The sequence below is a fragment of the Hevea brasiliensis genome, chromosome 16 (genome assembly GCF_030052815.1).
Source record: "Hevea brasiliensis isolate MT/VB/25A 57/8 chromosome 16, ASM3005281v1, whole genome shotgun sequence".
NCBI classification, from domain to species: domain Eukaryota; kingdom Viridiplantae; phylum Streptophyta; class Magnoliopsida; order Malpighiales; family Euphorbiaceae; genus Hevea; species Hevea brasiliensis.
Window position 1 is genome coordinate 57,721,648 of NC_079508.1, and position 21,229 is coordinate 57,742,876.

The 21,229-nt window shown below is 33.0% G+C and overlaps 4 protein-coding genes and 1 pseudogene across 4 annotated transcripts; 3 read left to right on the forward strand and 2 right to left on the reverse strand.

Annotated features, from left to right (window-relative positions):
* The first annotated feature begins 133 nt into the window (after positions 1-133).
* LOC110672545 (NAC domain-containing protein 6) lies at positions 134-1,517 on the forward strand. Its single transcript, XM_021835346.2, has 3 exons — positions 134-443; positions 623-891; positions 985-1,517. The coding sequence occupies exons 1-3, from the start codon at positions 287-289 to the stop codon at positions 1,210-1,212; spliced, it is 654 nt and encodes a 217-aa protein (XP_021691038.1). The 5' UTR covers positions 134-286; the 3' UTR covers positions 1,213-1,517.
* A 316-nt stretch (positions 1,518-1,833) lies between these two features.
* LOC110672575 (endochitinase-like) lies at positions 1,834-3,650 on the reverse strand (annotated as a pseudogene).
* A 2,900-nt stretch (positions 3,651-6,550) lies between these two features.
* On the reverse strand, positions 6,551-8,223 carry LOC110672579 (basic endochitinase). Its single transcript, XM_021835380.2, has 3 exons — positions 7,755-8,223; positions 7,398-7,551; positions 6,551-7,032 (listed from the first exon to the last, which is right to left on the reverse strand). Exons 1-3 carry the CDS (start codon positions 8,194-8,196, stop codon positions 6,663-6,665), a joined length of 966 nt encoding a protein of 321 aa, XP_021691072.2. The 5' UTR covers positions 8,197-8,223; the 3' UTR covers positions 6,551-6,662.
* Positions 8,224-11,283: 3,060 nt separating this feature from the next.
* On the forward strand, positions 11,284-11,685 carry LOC110672565 (egg cell-secreted protein 1.1-like). The gene has a single exon (XM_021835363.2). The coding sequence runs from the start codon at positions 11,284-11,286 to the stop codon at positions 11,683-11,685; it is 402 nt and encodes a 133-aa protein (XP_021691055.2).
* Positions 11,686-12,054: 369 nt separating this feature from the next.
* Positions 12,055-15,041, forward strand: LOC110672578 (pentatricopeptide repeat-containing protein At2g17670-like). Its single transcript, XM_021835379.2, has 2 exons — positions 12,055-13,554; positions 14,743-15,041. Exon 1 carries the CDS (start codon positions 12,145-12,147, stop codon positions 13,549-13,551), a length of 1,407 nt encoding a protein of 468 aa, XP_021691071.1. The 5' UTR covers positions 12,055-12,144; the 3' UTR covers positions 13,552-13,554; positions 14,743-15,041.
* Positions 15,042-21,229: the final 6,188 nt, after the last annotated feature.

Consider the following 21,229-nt stretch of genomic DNA (forward strand, 5'->3'; position numbering starts at 1 on the left):
TCTTTTGTGCTGCAAAAAGTCAGGTCATGCTTTGGGAAAATGGTCTCTTCCCGTCTATGGTCCACCTATATGACTAACCGTGTGAGACCCACTGCGTTCCCTTTCTATTCAATTCCCAATTAACTTTTCTTCTATTGTTGTTATTTTTTAATTCGTCTATCATTCTTTCTTCTGTTCAATTTCCATATACACATTCATATATATAGAGGGGGCCTCCATTGATTCCCTTGTGTAGCTAGAGACAAACTTAATTTCACACTTGAGCTTACCTTTGTTTCTTCAATCAATGGAGTTTGATCAGCTTCCTGGCTTTAGGTTTCATCCCACTGAAGAAGAACTCTTAGATTTCTACCTCAAAAAGATGGTATTAGGAAAACAGCTTCAATATTCTGATATCATTGCTTTCCTCGACATTTATCATCATGAGCCTTGGGATTTACCAGGTAATTATTATTTTTTTATATATTTTTTTACTTTTAATTACTAGTTCTATCTCTAAATTTCATATATAATTGAGGAGTTTGCTAAGATACTGAATCATCTTTGAAGATGATATAATTTTAATTTAGTTTAAGTTGCACGAGGTTTAGTTGCTTAATTGGGATGATAATTAATTATATAGGGCTGGCAAAGATAGGGGAGAGAGAGTGGTATTTCTTCGTGCCTAGAGAGAGGAAGCATGGGCATGGTGGAAGACCCAATAGAACTACTGCAAATGGTTATTGGAAGGCAACTGGATCGGACCGCCCCATCCGTTGTTTGACGGATCCTAAAAGGTTACTGGGCCTTAGAAAGACTCTGGTTTTCTACACCGGGAGAGCACCGAGAGGATCCAAAACTGATTGGGTCATGAACGAGTACAGATTGCCCAGCACCTGCTCCATACCGAAGGTATGCTAACGGTTGATTCAACTGCTTTCCTTTTTACAAATGGGATGTTGGAATTGCTGATAAATTAATGGGATGCGAATCTATTTGATGCAGGAGGACATAGTTCTTTGCAAGATATACAGGAAGGCAACATCACTGAAGGTTTTAGAGGAAAGGGCAGCTACAGAAGAGCTTGCTAGGGCATCCCATCTCACATCTTCATTCACCATGGCAGAAGAAGAAGAAGATGCTCTTTCTTTCTATGACCAACAAATGAACTTCGGTAACTTTATGTATTTGCAAGGCATTGGTGATCAGGAAGTAGAAGAAAAAAAGTGGTAGTAAAAGCTAGCTAGATTGAGGAAGCTCAATTAGTTGAGTTTGGATTGGATTATTGATCTATGTTAGGTATGGGCTCTAGTAAAAAAGAGTCCCATACAAATGTGAAGGAATGTAAATGTGTATTCAATAATTTCCTTTGTAATTTAGTTGAAGAAATTAGTAGACGATAGCGAATTGGCAGAGTATTGAATCTTTGGTTGTAGGAATAGTAGGAGTTAGTTGTTGGTGGAGTTAACATCCAACTTCTAAAATTTGGATTGCTTAGCTTGTATAAAAAATTGTCATTAACGGATCTTTTTTGTCAACCCTTTGCCCTTTTTATTTCCGTAATTTAAATAATGAAATAAACTCTAACATTTTCAATAATATTTTAATGGAAAATACAATTTGAAATTCTAATGTACATATCTTTTTTTTTTTCTCACAATTAAAGAAGACCCGCTACTAAATTAATAATTCCTTAATTGACTGTATATATTTTATAATTCAAAATTTTAAAAATTATATTTTAATTAAAATTATAATAATAAATATTTTAATTATATTTTAATTAAGAGAATAAATTAAATTAAATTAAATTAAATTTATATTATTATTATTCAATAATTATATATTCACTATCAATAATTACATGTCAAACATGATTTATTATAGAGCTGTGCTTAAATTGCATCACCTTGTACAGAACTATAACGCTGTTAATTAATTGGTGATGCCTAACTAATTAAGCAAAAGGCCTTTGGTTATGGCAGTCCAGGTTATTGCCATAACCCACTTTCAGCAAGTCACAGTATCTTTTATAGAAACCGATTCGATCCTCCACTTTCGGGTTCGACCCTTTCCCGCATTCGATACCACCATTGATCATGTTGCTGATGACCCCTTATCCTGGGACCCAACCAGCTCGTGTGTCAGCCGTCGATGGCTTCCATTGGCCAGTGATGACAGCGTGGCACGATGGTTTTGGTGACTGTGGTGTCATCCAGAACCAGAGAGCAGTCTTGAAGGATATGGTCGGGTCGGTTGCTACAGCATCGGGGTTGTTTATCAAGTCAGAGTTTATAGCCTTTCCTGCTGGGCCATAGTTGTAGTTGCTGCAAGCACAAGTCAAGGTCAATAAATATAATTCATGATCTAATTCTGTTTCATATTTGTTGAAAATCTTATTAATAACCCAAAAGCATTTGAAGCAGCAGCAGCAGCTATTGTTGAAATTTATAGTTTAATTCATATAGAAAATATCATAAAATTATAGTCTAGTTTCCTGGATGACTAAGTTTTCAAACATATCCAGAGCCATACCCTACAAGCCGGTAAATTTTGATATTTTATGACTGTATATGGAATTTGCGTCTGGCTCTCTTATATGTTTTATCATATTAATTAACAAATGTTGACATACATCAAATGATGGAAGTTTGCTATAAATATCAAAAAGCATTGGATAGAATTCATACAATGGCACCCATACCTATCAAAAATTCAAAATAAAATAAACAAGGAAGAGAGGTGCGTAAGTGCATGGAACTTACTAAGAAATTTGGATGGGACCTCGGCCATAATACTTCTTACTAGGGGCACATGGCCATTCTTGACTTTGAACCCAATAATCTCCTGGATTGCCTTGTTCCTGTATAAAGCAAAAACCCCAAGCATAGGGACCATCTGGCACACCACTCCAACCTCCTTCAAATATAACAAATGCAGTCAATTTCAATTCATTCATATCATATAACTAGAATTACCAGAAGTTTATGATCACGACAGGATTCAAATCCTCACAACAGTATGTTAAGAAAAGTACTTCCAAATCCTGATACACTGTGTTGTGATGGTTGTTTTTAAATAATTAGCACATATATGGACGATTTGAAAGAAATTTGAGAGTTGGCTTAATTAAACCTGTAGTTTCATGTGAAGTTTGGGCCAAAAAAGCAGCAATCCCTCTTTTACGAGTGTCACTATCGCCAGTTGTGTCAAATCCACCAAATGACTTTGCCGCAGCGATGAAGGCATCGTAGGGGTAAAAGCCCTTTCCAGGACAATTACCATCGTTACGATGCTTCAACATTTGATTAAACAGGTCCCGGCTGATGAGTGAACTAATGTCGCCACCTCCACTAGGGGTCGGAGTCGACGGTGTGGAAGGAGACCCACCGGAGGTCCTATTGGCTCTGGCATCCACTGGAGCAATATTCAACAGCGTTACCACAGCAGCCGAATTTGCTACAACACAGCCAATTCGGACATAGAGCTCCTCCTGCTTGGCTTCCACGTTGCTCAGCCAACGCCCCTAGTGTGGAGACCAAAGGCCCAAAAACTGATGCCCAGAACCTCATTTTTACTGTTTCTACTTACCGGCGATGAGTTTTTCTGTTGTTCGTGAAACTGAGCATATGACGACCAGGAGCAGTGGGATATTCTGCTGGGATATGCCAATTAGCCATTACCTGTATGAATGTCTCAATCTAGAACCTACGCCGTTGAATAGATGAAAATAAATGTTGAATAAAACTAAAATTAATCCGTTCTAATTACAGAATAAAATCATTTTTTCTTTTCCAAAAATAAAAATTAAAAAAAAAATTCAACTTTAAATTTAACCAAAATTAAATCCGAAATAAAATTAAAGGGGACCATGCATTCCTATTCTAACCCTAAAAAAATTTTAAATTCAAGTGTTTTCATTAAATAATTGTAAGATTTATCCTGTCTAATATTAGGAGTTGATAAAAAAAAGAAAAAAAAAAACCCTCCCTGTATAATTTATACTAATTATTCGGTCTACAAACCTTAATTAAATTAAAAAAAAATTGTATGTGAACTTTTATTTATGCATACGACAAAATTGATGTGTGGGAGTAAAACTTTTTTTCTTAATTTACACATTATTATTTTTTTTTTCTAACCCACATACAAAAGTCAGGATATTTGGAGAAAGTTTCTTCTCCTTCTATCTTTTTTCTCAAACAAAGCCTGAAGAGTTTTATTATTATTATTATTATTATTATTATTATTATCAATCATTAAGGGAATTAAAAGTTATTACCTCAATAATAAATTTAGATAAATTATTAAATTTAGGTTTAGAGAATTTTGCCATTCAAGAGTTAGAAATAAATTTTTGTGAACGAATTAAATGATTTATACTTTAAAATTTTGCTTACTAGATTGGTAATAAAATTTGGTCTCCATCCATTAGATTAGAAATATCTAAACCTAAATTTAAATTAAATAAAATATTCTTTATCCTAAACTTTCTACAATTAGTCTTACAAAAGTTGTAACCTAATATTGTAATATAATATTGAGCATATTAATTATTAATATAGAAATGAAAAATGATTGTATAAAATGCACGACAACAAAATTAATTAAAATTAAAATTACCTAATTACTTAATCCCGTGCTTCCGCCCATCCTTCAATTCATTTAACATGTAACTTCTATTTATTACCAAGCTAGTTTTAATTAATTTATATGCATATTACGATGAGCTGTTATAGACAAAATTTACTTGCACATTATATTGTATATTTCCTATCGTTTATTGGACTTGTATAGTTTTTTAAATTTTTTTATTTTTATAATCTTAGAATAAATTAATAAAGAGATTTGAACCGAAAACTTCTTTATTCTTTATACTTTTAAAAGTGAAAAAAAAAACCAATCAAATACTATTTAATTTATTATAATTTTTCAATTAATAATATATATATAAACTCATTGAGCCTGGATTACACCACACCTGCCTGTCAAACATGATTAATTATAGGGACGTGCTAAAATTGCAACACCATGATTCCTATAGCATGATTCCTATCTTTTATACAACTCTTCTTTCGGGTTCGATCATTTCCTGCGTTCGATACCATCGTCAATGATGTGAGTGATGAGCCCGTATCCTGGGACCCGACCGGCTTGTGTGTCAGCCGGAGATGGCTTCCATTGGCCAGCCATGACAGCGTGGCACGATGGTTTTGGGGGACTGGGGTCATCCGCCAGAACCAGGGGAAGCAGTCTTGGAGAATGTGATGAGTTAACCCCAATAATATATTTTTTTTAATAGAATAAGTTAAAACCTAGTAAGTTTAGAGATGCCCATATGTATTTGATTTATTTTTTATTTGATAAATATTATTTTGATATTTTAATTATCTATGCTTTAAATTTTAATTTGATATGTTATAATAGATTAATATTATAAGAAAATTATTATATTATTTTCCTAAAAAAAATTTTTCGCGAGTACTCAGTAAAATGAACCTACAAAAATATTTATTACATTAAAATTTTCTTTTTAAAAAAATTATTAAATAAAAAAATAAGGAAAAATTTAACATAAAATACTTATTAAAATTCTCTCCATTTTGGTGAATATTAAAGCCCCTCAACAAACTCCCAAAATCCTTTAAGGATCTAAGCAAATTAGAAAGCAACATTCTTCCATTGCTTTATTCTTGGATTGCCTTCTGGAGAAAAGTCTTGCTCACCTGCAATTCCATAATTTTTTCAATCAATTGAGAAACAATTAAACTTCTTGATCTCGGTAGATGAAAATTGAAGTCAAAATCAAAATCAAGCATCAATTGTTGACCTGTAGACCACGGACTTCTTGGTTCGATCTGACGAAGACCCAGGTCCATCCCGCGGTCGAATTTGATTTGTGATGTTTGAACGGTCCAGAGCCTCTAGCTAAACCTTGATGAGCTTAGCTAAACCTCTAGCAATATTGGCATCCATGCGCATCTGTAAATCCTTGATGGCCTCAGTGTTGTGTACGGTCTTGCTCTACTCGTGAGAGGATTGAAGGCTCTCATTGAGACTTTCCAATTCCATTAGCTCGTGAGTTGTGGTGGCTTCTATAAATGGAGGTCGATTAACATATGCCCATCGCCAACTCCAGCTACTGTCACAAGCCACCATCGCCACCTTGTTTTTCTCATCCTCGTCCAATTCATTTGTTCTTCATCATCAAAATCGATAAATTTGACAACTTTACACTAAAATTCGATAAAATTTTAATTAAATAAAAATAATTGTATATGCACTTTCACTGATGCAAAAAACAAAACTGATGTTTGGAGGGTAAATTTTTTTTTTCTTAATTTATACATTATTTTTTGTTCTTAAGAGCTAAGCATTTAACATATGTAGCTTCCACTTATAATCATGGTAATTTCAATTAATTTATATAAATATTGCAATTAGCTATTGCAGAGAAAATTTATTTACCGTTTCCTATAATTTATTTGGCTCTTATAATTTGGTTCATGATCGAATAATATATCAAACATTATATATATATATATATATATATACACACTGAGAGTCTGAATTACGCCACATTCATGATTTTATTATAGCTGTGTGCTAAAATTGCATCACTTTATAAAGAGGCTCTTTATAAGGAGCTAATAACTCTATTAATTAATATTGGTGATGCCTAACTACGCAAAAGGCCTTTGGTTATAGCAGTCCAGGTTATCGCCATAACCCACTTCCAGCAAGTCACAATATCTTTTATAGAACCCGATCCGATCCTCCATTTGTGGGTTCGACCCTTTCCCGCATTCGATGCCACCATTGATGATGTTGGTAATGACACCGTATCCTGGGACCCGACCCGCTTGCGTGTCAGCTGGAGATGGCTTCCATTGGCCTGTGATGACATCGTGGCACGATGGTTTTGGTGACTGTGGTGTCATCCAGAACCAGAGAGCAGTCTTGAAGGATATGGTCGGGTCGGTTGCTACAGCATCCGGGTTGTTTAGCAAGTCATAGTTTATGGCCTTTCCTGCTGGACCGTAGTTGTAGTTGCTGCAAGTCAAGTCAAAGTCAATATATATAATTCATGATCTAATTCTGCTTCATATATGTTGAAAATCCCATTAATAACCCAAAAGCTTTTCAAGCAGCTACCGTTGAAATTTATAAAATTTAATTTATATATGGAAAATATCCCTAGTTTCCTGCTGGATGATTACTTTATATGGAATTTGCGTTTGGCCTTCTTATATGTTTTATAATATTAATTAACAAATGTTAATATACATCTAATGATGGAATTTTGCTATAAATATCAAAAAAGCATTGGATAGAATTCATAAATGGGACCCATAACCCATCAAAAATTCAAAATAAAATAAACAAGGAAGAGAGATGCATACGTGCATGGAACTTACTAAGAAATTTGGATGGGACCTCGGCCATAATACTTCTTACCAGGGGAACATGGCCATTCTTGACTTTGAACGCAATAATCTCCTGGATTGCCTTGTTCCTGTATAAAGCAATAACCCCAAGCATAGGGACCATCTGGTGCACTACTCCACCCACCTTCACATATAACAAATGCACTTAATTCCAATTCATTCATATCATATAAATAGAATTACCAGAAGTTTATGATCACGACAAGATTCTAATCCTCACAACAATATGTTAAGAAAACTACTTCCAAATCCCGACGCTTTGATGATTGGTTTTAAATAACACATATCTAGAGTCTACAAGAAATTTGAGAGTTGGCTTAGTTAAACCTGTAGTTTCATGCGAAGTTTGGGCCAAAAAAGCAGCAATCTCTCTTTTACGGGTGTCACTATCACCAGTTGTGCCGAATCCACCAAATGAATTTGCAGCGGCAATGAAGGCATCGTAAGTGTAAAAGCCCTTTCCAGGACAATTTTCATCGTTACGATGCTTCAACATTTCATTAAACTTGTCTTGGCTGATGAGTGAACTAATGTCGCCTCCTCCAGTAGGGGTCGGGGTCGGGGTCGACGGTGTGGACGGAGTCCCACCGGAGTTGCATTGACTCTGGCAGCCATTGGAGCAGTAATCAACAGTGCTACCACAGTAGCCGAATTTGCTACAACACAGGCCATTTGGACATAGTGCTCCTCCTGCCTGGCTACCACATTGCTCAGCCAACGCCCCTAGCGTGGAGAACAAAGCCCAAAAAACTAAGGCCCAGAACCTCATTTTTACAGTTTTTACTTGCTGCTGATAAGTTTTTTATTTTTTGGTGTTTGTGAAACTGGAACAGAGAATATATAGACAAAGAGCAGTGGCATATTCTTATGGAATATGCCAATTAGACTCGCATGAATGCCCTATGTAGACCGGCCGTCAGGTTTGCAATCAAAATACAGAAATTGATTAAAACAAGATTGAGGCAAGTCGATTTAAGATTCTATTGGAATCCATCAATTTGATTTATTTTGGCTTAAAATCAATTTTTTAAATTAAAAATTTTTAAAAATTTCATTTGGTAAATTTGATCAAATCCAGAGTCATGCAACCTGGTTCCAATCTCCCTGAATCTTCAACCGAAATTGATGGCCACCCCAATCCCAATCAATGAATTAAAAAAAAATCAATTTCAATTTCAATTACAATATAATTAACGCTTTAATAAGTCAAGACTTATAGTTTTGTCGATGTCACATTTTTTATTATTTAAAAAAAAATCAATATGTCGGAAAATTGCCCCGCACGACAAGTTAGAAAAATAATATGATTGTTAAAATTTGTGTGGTGACATATTAATTAAATTATTGAAGTGACGTATTGGTAGGAGTTAGATAAAATAAATTTATCAGGCAAAAATGCTCAATTATTATCTCTAACATTATAAATGGAATCAAAGAAGGAAGGCTTGTCCTTCCTGTGCAACCTATACACTTGTCGGTTTCAATACTCCCTAATGTGAACATGCATGCACTCTAACATTTTAGCTCTTTATTTTAATAAGCCAAAAATTACAAGGTGTATACAGAGTATTAAACTTTAGTATTCCTTACACTCATATAATTGTACTTTACTTTATAAATCATGCAAAGTGAGCCCCTTATTTATGTGATTAAAGAAATATATGCTTCGCTTATATTATAGAGCTAGGAAATTATCCATACTAATATATGTGGTTATTAATAATTTTAATTTATATATATATTTTTAATTTTAATATATAAAAATAATATAATATTTTAAATTTTTTAATTAATTATTTTAATTTTAATTTTTATTACTTTTATCTCTCAATCTTTTTAATAAAAATTTTATGATAAAAATAATTAAAATTTATCTATTTATAATATAAATATAAATATATATAATTAACATATGTTAATATATTGTAAGTTATCTTATAAAAATAATTAATTATTATTATATTAATAGGGTCACTATTAATATATAATAGTAAATATCACGTAATAATACTATAAAAAAAGATTACATATTAGCTTCGCAGTAATATTATAAAGAAAAATATACCTTGTCAAATCTTTTAGAATATATATATATATATAATATTATTAATGTTAAGAAAAAGAAGGATAAGACCTTCTAAGAAAAAGATCAAAATTCAAGATGAAGATAAAAGATCTACAAAGGCAAGAAAAATCTAAAAGGAAGCAAATAAATTCATATATAATAGAAAATTAACGAGTGTATATATAAAAATAAAAGAGCTTGTCGATACTATGCGACCTTTATACTTATCGGTTTTTATATCGCGTAATTTGAACTTCTATACCCTTGCATTTCTTTTTAATAAGTAAAAATATATTATTAATATTGAGAAAAGGAAGGCTAAGACTCTCTTAAAAAAAAAAATTCCAAATTCAATATAATGATAAAAGATCATTTTGAAGACACGAAAAACTCAGAAGGAAGCAACAATGGCAACACCTAGAACTTGACTAAACTGCAATACCATTAATTGAATAACCAAGCCAAGCAAACAAAATCAAAGAGGAACAACGACCCCAAATCATTTGCAACACCACCAAGATAAAGCAAAAAGAAAAGAAAGACGAAAAAAACACCTTGCAATAAACAAGCAAAGAGCAGCAATAAAAAAGTACTAAATACAAGAATAAAAGATTAGAGGCCTTAGAATCTTGCCTTATCCCATTGTCCCATTACAAAGCCATGATGGGATATTATTAAAAAAAAAAAAAGGGAAACAAGAAATGGGAAGAAGCCAAAATTAACTTCGGTGGAAGAAGAAATGGGAAATGGATGAAAAGAATTAGTGGGAGGGCCATGCTAAAAATATATAATAATTTACGTTATAATCATAATAATAATAATAAAGAGAACACAACTTATCCCCCTCAATCTATTTCCATGTCTTGTGTTCTCCATTGAAGATTCGTGATGTTAATTTTGAATGTTTTGGAATGAAAATCTGGTATGAGAATCATCAATTTGTGAATGTGTTGATGGGACTTGCCTGAGATTTTATTGCTTCCTTCATTTTTAAAATTTTAAACCTTACGAGGAAAACAATTGAAGAATTCTACATTTTTTATATATATTGCGATATTTTAAAGTTGAAATATGTATATAACCCGATGTTTTGAGAAAACATTATCTAAAGTTATGCAAAATATAGTTCTCCAATAATATTGTCTAATAATACAGAAGTCTGATTTAACATATCCCTGCCTTCTTAATTAATCTTCCTAGAAAAAAATAATTTTCCTTTTTATTTTATTTTATTAATATTATATATTTATGTTATCTATAATTAAAAATCTATTTATTTTAATTATATTTTATAATATGGGAAATATATTTAATTAAATATACAATTATCGCTCTAATGTATAATTAATTCATATCCGATAAAGATTAAATCATGATAATGAAAATTTTAATTTATACTTGATTCATTGTAATTGTGAGATATAATATATATAATGAAATATACAAATTAAATGAACAAAAGTTACATATTTATGACTTGAATATATAATAAATGATAAGTTTTTATTCTTAATAATAATTGACAATTAAGGATTTCTAACACTCTAAAACAGAGCGTTATTAAACCTAATAATTGCAAAATTTATCACTTCATGGTTGTGCTTCTCTTTGTTTTCTTCAACCTAAAGTCATTAATTTTTAGTCTCTTCAAATTTCACTTAAACGTATACTTCAAATACAAAACAAATACTATCCTTCCCATATAAATACTAAGTATATTGAATCTCTGTTTCTCAACCATATACGTACTCACTCTTATCTCTCTCCATTTTTTAGATGGATACATATAAAATGGCTAATATTTTCAAGCTTTTCTTCTTTCTTGTTCTCTTGACATCTAGCATGGAATTCTTGGCTAAAGCACAAACCTTCAGCACAAACTCAAATCTCTTGGCTCGATTGAAGTTAGATGATGAATCATCAAGTTGCTGGGATTCTTTAATTCAACTTCAAGCATGCAGTGGAGAGATTATTCTGTTTTTTCTTAATGGTGAAACATATTTAGGCCACAGTTGTTGTGAAGCTATTCGTATCATTACAAAGCAATGTTGGCCTTCCATGATTGATACGTTAGGTTTTACTACGGAGGAAGCCGACATACTTGAAGGGTATTGTGATAGAGCAGATGGTTTACCACCACCGCCAACCTTGTGGCTCAGTAAGGCTATTGCTAGAAAAGCTATAGTTCCTTGAATGGAATTTGGTACTGGGTATTAATAATTTATGATATATACAAAATAATTATCAATGTCTTCTAATTTCTTTGGTGCAAAGTTGTTGAGTGAAATTTAGTTTGATTGCTTGTGTTGATTTACTTGTTCAATCTCTTTAGCTCCCCAAACCTGCATAATAAATTTTATCAGAAAATATAATAATTAGAATGACTTAGTGAAATTTAAATAGTAGAATATTATAAAATAAATTAATTTATTTTAACTGTAGACCATGAAATAAGCAATCAGTTGATATTTCTTACCATAATTTTGTATAAAAAAAAGGCTCAAGTTGTATTTTAATTGGATTGAGCGAAAGTGAAAATGTTAATTGTAAGAACCAATACGGTGCCGTTACAATCCTACGTCCGGACTCCAGTGCACAGCAACGCTGTAAAACCCTAATTGAACAATCAGAAGCCAAAACCCTGAAGAAGATATGGGAAAAATCCCACTTTCATTACGTTCAGCAGTGGCAACGCCAGCAATAACCAAGAAGAAATCACTAATTCACGCAGTGCCTCCATCTCCATCTGAGAAATCTCATTGCTTCACCAAGAAAAAACCATCCCAAATTCCCCAGAAAGCCAATGTTCTAGCCTCCACTGGAACCCAACAACAAAGGCCCCTCTTCAAGTCTCCGGAACTCGATGACGCCAAGAAACTCTTCAATTCATTCATTTCCACCTCCCGGGTTCCTCTCGATCTCCGCTTCCACAATTCTTTTCTCCAATCCTACGCCTCAATTTCCACCATTGATAACTCCATCTCTCTCCTCAACCACATGGTCAAAACTCTCCCTTCCTTCATCCCTGACCGATCCACTTACCATATTTTGCTCTCCCAGTCCTGCAGAACAACTGCTCCCTCCCTTTCCCCTGTTCACCAGACTCTCAATCTTATGGTCAATAATGGGTTTAAGCCCAATCAAGTTACTGTTGATATTGCAGCACGCTCTCTGTGCTCTGTTGGTCGAGAAGATGACGCTGTTGAATTGGTAAAAGAATTATCCTTAAAGCACTCCAAGCCTGATACTTTCACCTATAATTTTCTTGTTAAGTGCTTGTGCAAGTGTAGGGCATTGAGTAATGTTTATAATTTTATCGATGAAATGAGGTCTTCATTTGATATAACGCCTGATCTTGTTACTTATACTATTTTAATTGATAATGTTTGTAATTCTAAAAATCTCCGTGAGGCTACAAGATTGGTCGGTGTATTAAAAGAGTGTGGATTTAAGCCCGATTGCTTTGTGTATAATACAATTATGAAGGGTTACTGTATGTTGAGTAGAGGAAGTGAGGCCATTGAGGTTTATAACAAAATGAAGGAAGAAGGAGTGGAGCCTGATCTTGTTACATATAATACTTTGATTTTTGGGTTATCAAAATCTGGAAGAGTGAGTGAAGCTAGAAAGTACCTGAAAATCATGGTTGAATCAGGTCATTTTCCTGATGCAGTTACTTACACTTCGTTGATGAATGGCATGTGTAGAAAAGGGAATGCATTGGGTGCATTGGCATTGCTAGCGGAGATGAAAGAAAAAGGCTGCAGTCCAAACTCGTGCACTTATAATACATTGCTTCATGGGTTATGCAAGGGGAGATTGTTGGATAAAGGCATCAAGTTGTATCTAGTGATGAAGGAAGGTGACATGAAGCTTGAGACAGCTTCATATGCTACATTTGTAAGGGCCCTTTGCAGGGAAGGTAAGGTTGCAGAGGCTTATGAGGTGTTTGATTATGCCGTAGAGAGTAAGAGTTTAAGTGATGTTTCTGCTTATACAACATTAGAGAGTACACTGAAGTGGCTAAAGAAAGCCAAAGAGCAAGGTCTAGCTGTTTAACTGGTATGTTCTTTTGTTTTGTTATTAATTCTCCTTGTTCACAGTTCTGTTGTTCTTAAGTTGGGAAATCGGCTAGTTAACTCTAACTATGTTAAATTTGAGGCTATGGTGCTTTGCTGCTTTAGCTTATTAGTCAAAAAAATATTTGCAACCTATTTGAAGCGATTCTCATGTTGGAATTCAGTTCATTTAAATTCAAATAATTGTATAATGGAATTCCAATTTGTGAAATAAATTTTAATGCGATAAATCATTTGAACTCCAATATTTGGAAAAATTGTTAGTTTTCCTATTTTAACCTCATTTGTAACCAGACCAGACAAATTAATTTTAAATAAGTGTGTTTTGGGTTTTTAGTATTAGCCATAAAGGAATTGAATTTTTGCATGCCGCTTTTGGCATGATTTCTATATTTTTCAAAATAGCCTTTTTTTTTTTTTTTTTTTTTTTTTTTTTTTTTTAACTTAATAGAATACAATTCTAGCAATCATGTGCTTCCCAAACATGAGTTATTGAATTGAATTATAAATTTCTGTTTCTTTAGACTTCCAAATGGACACTTAAGCTCGTCAACCTTCAAATTTAAGAACTAAGCTAGATAATATAGTTGATTAAATTTTTCATATTTTGATATCCAAGGGAAGAGAACCATTGGAAACTATTTCATTTTATACTCATACACGGAGTATAAATTTTAGTTAACTTAAAAGTTTGCAAGTAGGCAAATTATAAGTATGTGAATTGATCAAGGGCTAGATAACTGCTTGTAGTTTGGCACTTTCGTTTCCATAAATCCTTGGCACTTAACAATTGGTGCTTATCATGATAGCTTGAGTGGTAATTCTATTATTTGGAAAGCACTTACCGATTACAAGCACATGCTAGTTCTGTAGTCAATTTTTAAATGATTTGTATTATGTGCAACTTGTTTGCCTATTTGTGATACTCAATAACAATTGATACACACATATTATGATTCAGTAATGTTTTTTTGGCTGATCATCTTAGCTCCTTCATGTTTAGCTTAGTGGTTGTCTATAAATTTGTCCACTCCTAAAAGGGCAAGGATGCAGTGTCTCCTATCCTGTGAACCTTCTTTTTTTTTTAATATATATGACCAACAAGATGAAGAGGAATACCTGGCGTTACAACCTAAACAATATGAGCATATAACACAAACTATCTTTGTAGAAACTACTCTGGCTAATGATGATGGAAGTTATGGAAAGAGTTTATGTATAATACTCCTCAAACCTATTAAGGCGTATAAAATTATGCTTGGTGTGTAGAAATCTCTTCAGATGCCTCTCAAGGAAGACCTACAGAAGCTGCTACTGCAAATTGGGTAACTGTCCCTTAATGAAGGAATTTTAATACTCACTTACTTTGTGGGCATAATATTAGTGCTATCTTTTCTTTGTTGTTGATTAGCTTATGTGAGATCACAGAGTGTATCATCAAGTTTTGGTGGAAGTAGATTTTCCTTGGAATTCAGAACTTTCTCTTATCCATTGCTTGCTGTCGAATTGGCCCAAATAGATAATCATCAGACTAGCAATTGTAACAGAGCATGATCATATATTGAAGTCAAAATGTAAAAAAAAAAAAAAAAAAAAAAAAAAAAATAATAATAATAATAATAATAATAAAATAAAATTCCATTGCGTAACACGGCACTTTTCTACCCAATGTAACATGCGCAAGTGTATCCACGCTGAAGCATATGCCAGGAACCTTCATACTGTACCTGCTTTAATAGCACTGATATCTTCTACCCCATCTTGCTAACTTTCTTATTTTTGGTTCGTCATCGAAAGGTAGCATTTTGTAAAATTTTTCTGGCGGATAGTTTGTGAAATATTAGGAACTAGTTAACTAAGGGAGTATAACTTAATTGGTTTTGCTTACAAGTAAATTGTTGGTGGGAAGTTTCGACTTGAGTCCTTCCCTAAAGCCCCAAAAGTAGAAGAAGAATCTACTTTTTTAACAATGACTCTTGGTTTAGGCCAGTTTGCCTTTGACATGGAGGTTCCAAGGCTTGAATCTTTATGGTTCAATTTTCTTGTGTTTATATTTGGGATTACGAATTGACAATTAAGATTCGTCAATGATATGACAGCCTTGATGATGAATATTTTAAGCTAAGCATTCTTAACATGCTTTAATAGTATAATTATTGTCATGAGTAGTGATATAGAATAGAATATTAACCCAATGTTCTGCAGTTGCCAAATTTACAACCAAACATTAGACTGTAGCTTTTAAAAATTCAGAATTAAAACATAGGGTGAGTGCAGGAAGCTACTTTACCAAGAAAATAGCCAGAAAATGGACCTAGTAGCTTACCAGTGAATATCTCAAAAAGAGTAGTGAAAAATGGAAATGATTTTGCTTGTGTTCATTTTTGTGAAAATTTATATTTATGAAAAATTTTTTCTGAGCCTCTTTATCTTGATTTTGGGTGCTGTAATAGGGTAATCCTTTTCTGACCCTCTCTCCACACGACGTCTCATTGTTTTTTCCTAAGCTGACATTTGAATTTGTATTTTTTATTGTTAAAGGAAACAAAAAATCCTTATTGTTGTCTTCTTGTCTCTCAATAGCCCATATGGAATTTCTGTGCTGCTAACACCAGTGCCATGTGGACTTGTACGCATTTATATGGAATTCAGTGCCAGAATAATAAATTCGGATTTATTTTATCCTATGTTATACTACATATTACTTAAAAATTCTTTCAAGTAATTATTTAATACTATTTATCCTACAATAAATAGATCAAGAGTTTAAATTTTGATACATCATTATGTCTATTAGAATTTCCAACTCAATTAAAAAAAGAACTCTTAAAAATGTTAGTACTATAATCTAACCCAGAAAGATGATTAAGTCGACAACATAAACGAGAATAAGATACTCCCAATGAAAAAAAAAATCTTAACCTCGAATTTGTTGTTCTTATCCAATTCTATTATTCTTCTTTATCAAATTCGATTCCTTTCTCTGCTTTCTCTGAAAATTAGACAATCATGCAAACTGCCAGCCTTTCGTGTTCACAACCTAATTAATTACCAGAACATGATTGAATCTTTGATCAAGACAAAATATGCACTAATGATTAGGGCGGCAATGGGGCATATGGCCTTCGCGATCACGACAGCTTCACCATCATAACACAAAAATTAATCCAACCTATACGTTTCTCATCTCATTTGCCTAAAAGAAATATTTCATGGGTTGCAGATTGCTGGCTAAAGTTGTTACAAGATCTTACAATAGTGCAATGACCCACATTGCTTTCACATGCCCGGCTGCTGTGCTTAGGCACGAAATTGATAGCCAATGTTTCATATAAATAGGTTGCAAAACCATCATCAACATTCAAAGCATCAACTGGAAATTTGAGTGTTGTATTCAGTAATCAAAGCAATGAATTCTGTGCATATTCCTGTCAGGTCCATTAGCCTGCCCTCCAGGTTACATCCCAATTCTCTCAAAATTGAGGAAGAGCTAATCAAGCTAAAATCTAGGGAATTTTTATCATCTGATTCTACTACAAATTCTATAGGAGCTGAGAGCATTCAACTGCGCTTGACTAAGCTTGCAGAGTTGTTTTTTCGCATTGAGGAACTCACTCACTCTTCGCAAACCCAACAAGCTTTTCACCCTCAGCTTTTAAACCAGGTTGAACAGGTACTTGACGGGTCCGTGGGATTGATAGATGTCTGCAGCACTGCAAGGGACATGTTCTTGTCAATGCAAGAACACATCCGGGACCTGCAATCAGCGTTGCGTAGAAGGGGTAAAGATTCATCAAGCGTTGAAAGTGATGTTCGAACTTACATTACTTTCAGAAAGAAGGCAAAGAAAGACATCACCAAGTCTCTTGCAACGTTGAAGAAATTGGAAAGCAGTGCCTTATCTTTTCCTACATTGGACGAAGAGCATCATTTATTATATGTAATTAAAGTGATAAAAGAAGCTCACGCCATTGCAGCTACCATCTTTCGATCTGCCTTGTTATTCTTATCTCTACCGGCAACGAAGACAAACATGGTTGGCCGGTTATTGATATCGAAACTGACACATTCAGGGTTGCTTGCTTCTGATAGAGAAGAGAAGATTTTCAACGAGGTGGGGCAAGTTGATATTGCTTTCTGCTCCATTCATGGACAAATGAGGAAAAATAATAATGTCAAGTTTGATATGCAACAAGTGCAAGAGAGATTGGGGACACTTAGTGTTAGCATCCAAGAGCTTGAGTCTAAATTAAGTTGTCTATTTAGATGCTTAATCCAAAATAGGGTGTCCCTTCTTAATTTTTGCAATTTTACAAAAATTTAGATAATTTGAAGTATTTTGATTTACTGACTCCGATCCAAATGGTTTATTTATTTATTTTATGATGAATATCTGAAGGATATCTTTAATTTGTAATGTGTCAAAAATGGTAAATAGTTATTTATGCATAATCACTTGTATAATGCCATAGGAAGATAATTTAGAATTTTTTTTTTATAAATAATAAGAACATATGTAAAAAAGGTTAAAATTAGAACGTGTAAATAACATTATTTATTTAAAAAATATACAATGCTGAGTCTCATCTTTTAGTTGTAACCCTCTTTTTATCAATTCTATTGTTTGTGAAAATTATCAAAATACCATTTAATGGCATTATTTATTAATCTATTAATCTATCACGTCCGTATACTAAATCAATATAATTATTTTATGATAATATAATCATAAATTAATATATAATTTAATTTTTAATCAAATTTCAAAAAATTATTAAATAGACAATTTGTCTATCAAATTATTTGTAAATTAAGTTAATAAAATCATTTTAGGGTAAAGAAATCATAATATAAATAATTACAGGGAAATATGGATGATGCATAATGATTTAACTGTCTTAATAATTTAACATACATGACAATTGCTGTTGGAAAACAAAATCTTTGATTTTGTTTCCATTTCTCCAGAGCTATCCATCCACCATGCATGTTTCCATCATTTATTTTTACGGAGTTCTTTCCAGTGAATTCCACTGGATAAATGGTTCTAACTCGTACGTTCATCTTCTTGGTTTTCCTTGAATTATTTCTAATTAGTTATAATATAGTGTTCTAAAGTTGGATTTATGTTTTTGCAGGCTTATGATCTGAAAGTCGAAAGTCGAAACCCAATCTCCGGAATGGCATAAGACGCTGAAAGTGTTGAAATATTCAAGGTATTTTTTCTGATTTCCCTTTTTTATATATATTTTGTCTTTTTGGTTAAATAATTTTTCTGCCGACAGAATTTAAATGTTGAATTTGCAGAACGAGGGATTGCAAGGGTCTCAGGCAAAATAGATCCTGAAAAGCTCTTGCTCATGCTAGCAAAAGCAGGGAAACATGCAGATCTTCTCTGGCTTGATTCAGGAAACCATTCTGCAAATCCACCTATAGGGCATGCGACTATGGTGAGGCTGCATGTCATTTCTATAATGCATGGCAGTGGTTATGGGCATTACAACAACTATCTGTACCCTCCATATGGGGTGATACACCTGCCTCGGTGCACAAATATATACTAGACTCAAAAATTTTTGTTTCTCATTTTCATGAGTATTCTTAATTCTAATAGAATTATTTATTTTTCCATATATATTTTATTTATATTTTCTAGTTTATTTAGAACTATAAAATATTACTTTTATTTAATTTAAGATTTTAAATATGTTTTTTATTTAGATTAGAACTATTTAATTCATTCCTACTTAGATTAGGATTTAGAACTCTATAATACCCATTATTTTTTCACTATGTACAAGTTTTTCATATTTATTTCAATGAAGTTTTCTTCTTAATAAATCTTATTTGCTTTATTTTATTTTTAGATTCTAGATTTAATCTTGTATTTTTTAAGATCTTGGATTAAAACTTATTTATTTTCAGGAGTTTGATTGTATGTCGATCCTTTTCTGTACATGCTACGTTGGGTGTTATCGGAGTAGAGATTTCACTTTCATTATGATAGCCAATGCTGGTGGTGGTGACAATCAACCTCGTGATGGTAATCAGGTCACGAGGTTGCCAATTGTTTGGAGAGCAATCGGAGAACAGCGGAACAATATGAAATAATTTAAAATAAATTTGGAATGCCAATTTTAGGAGCTTCAAGAGTAATGGCGTACATGTTGAATATTGGTGAAAATAGGAATCAAGTACCTATTCAAGCTGGTAGAGCTAATCTCGAGAGTGCTGAAATTGATCCTGTTCTCTTCAACCCTAGAAGAAGAGCTATGATGGAAGATGATAGTGGTGATGAGGAGATGAACTTCAATTATGTTGCATGCTATGGACAAGGAAGAGGTGGTCGAAATTTTCAACAATGCCATAGGAGGGATGATAACTTCAAATTGAAGATGGATATTCCTACCTTTAGTGGAGATCTTGACATTGAAGTTTTTCTTGATTGGTTGACCGAGGTGGACTGCTTCTTTGAATATGCTGAAATTCCGGAGGAACAAAAGGTTAAACTAGTGGCTTGTCGATTGAAGGGAGAAGCTTCCGTATGGTGTGATCAATTGAAGGAAACTATAAGGTGAAAAGGGCACAATTCGGTCATTTCATGTAGGAGAATGCAACAATTATTAAGGGGTAGATTTTTACCTCCAGATTATAAACAATATTTATTTGAAACTTGCCAAAATTGTTTACAAGAAAATATGAGTGTCAATGAATATATCACTGAAGTTTTAAGGCTAGAAGCAAGAAATCACTTGTCTGAAAGTGATAATCAACAAGCAACATGATATTTGAGGGGATTAAAACCTTCAATTCGTGATAAAATTGGGATCTAAATGGTTATGAGCATGCAAAAGGCAAGGAACTTGGCGTTAAAAGCTGAGATAGAGATGGAAGAAACAATTTGCCTTGACCCCTATCAAAAGTATGGTGGAGATGTCAACCATTGTATATTTGAAAACGTAAAAGAAGTTGCACAAGGCAAATAAAGCTCAAGTTTGTTAGCATGGAGAAGGTGAGCAATAAAAATATAATGGGTGGAAGTAATAAAGGTACAACTTTGAATCCTCCCAAAACTAATAATTTATATGCAAAACCTACTCCTATTAAATGCTATAGGTGCAATGAGGAAGGGCATAGGTCTAATGAATGTCCAAAGAGAAAAGCCATCAACATCATTGAAAAACATGATGACGATGATGGTGAAATCTATTATGAACCTGATAGAGAGGATGAAGAGGAAGATTGTGAAGAAGATGAATCGGCATACTTGATAAGGAAATCAATGTTCATACAAAAAATTGAAGACAAGTCATTAAAAGATTTTGTAGAACAAAGGGATCATCTTGAATTTGAATTTGACATTTTTGCAATGCCTCTTGTTATGATAAATAATGAAGAGTTTGAAGAGAGTGTCATGGAGAGAGAAGAACATCAATCCAAAGAGATTTCAATAAAGAATGAAATTTTCTCTACCAATTTTCCTAGTGTTTTTATTGATTTTGTTTTTCCAAGTGAGTGAGCATGCCAATGAAGATGCAAAATTGCTCAAATTAATTTTGTTTAAGCCGATTTTATTAATACCATTCAAGAAGAAGATATGGTGTGATCTTCTAATGGAGATTTTGATTTATCAACACTTTAAAATTCAAGGCCAAATT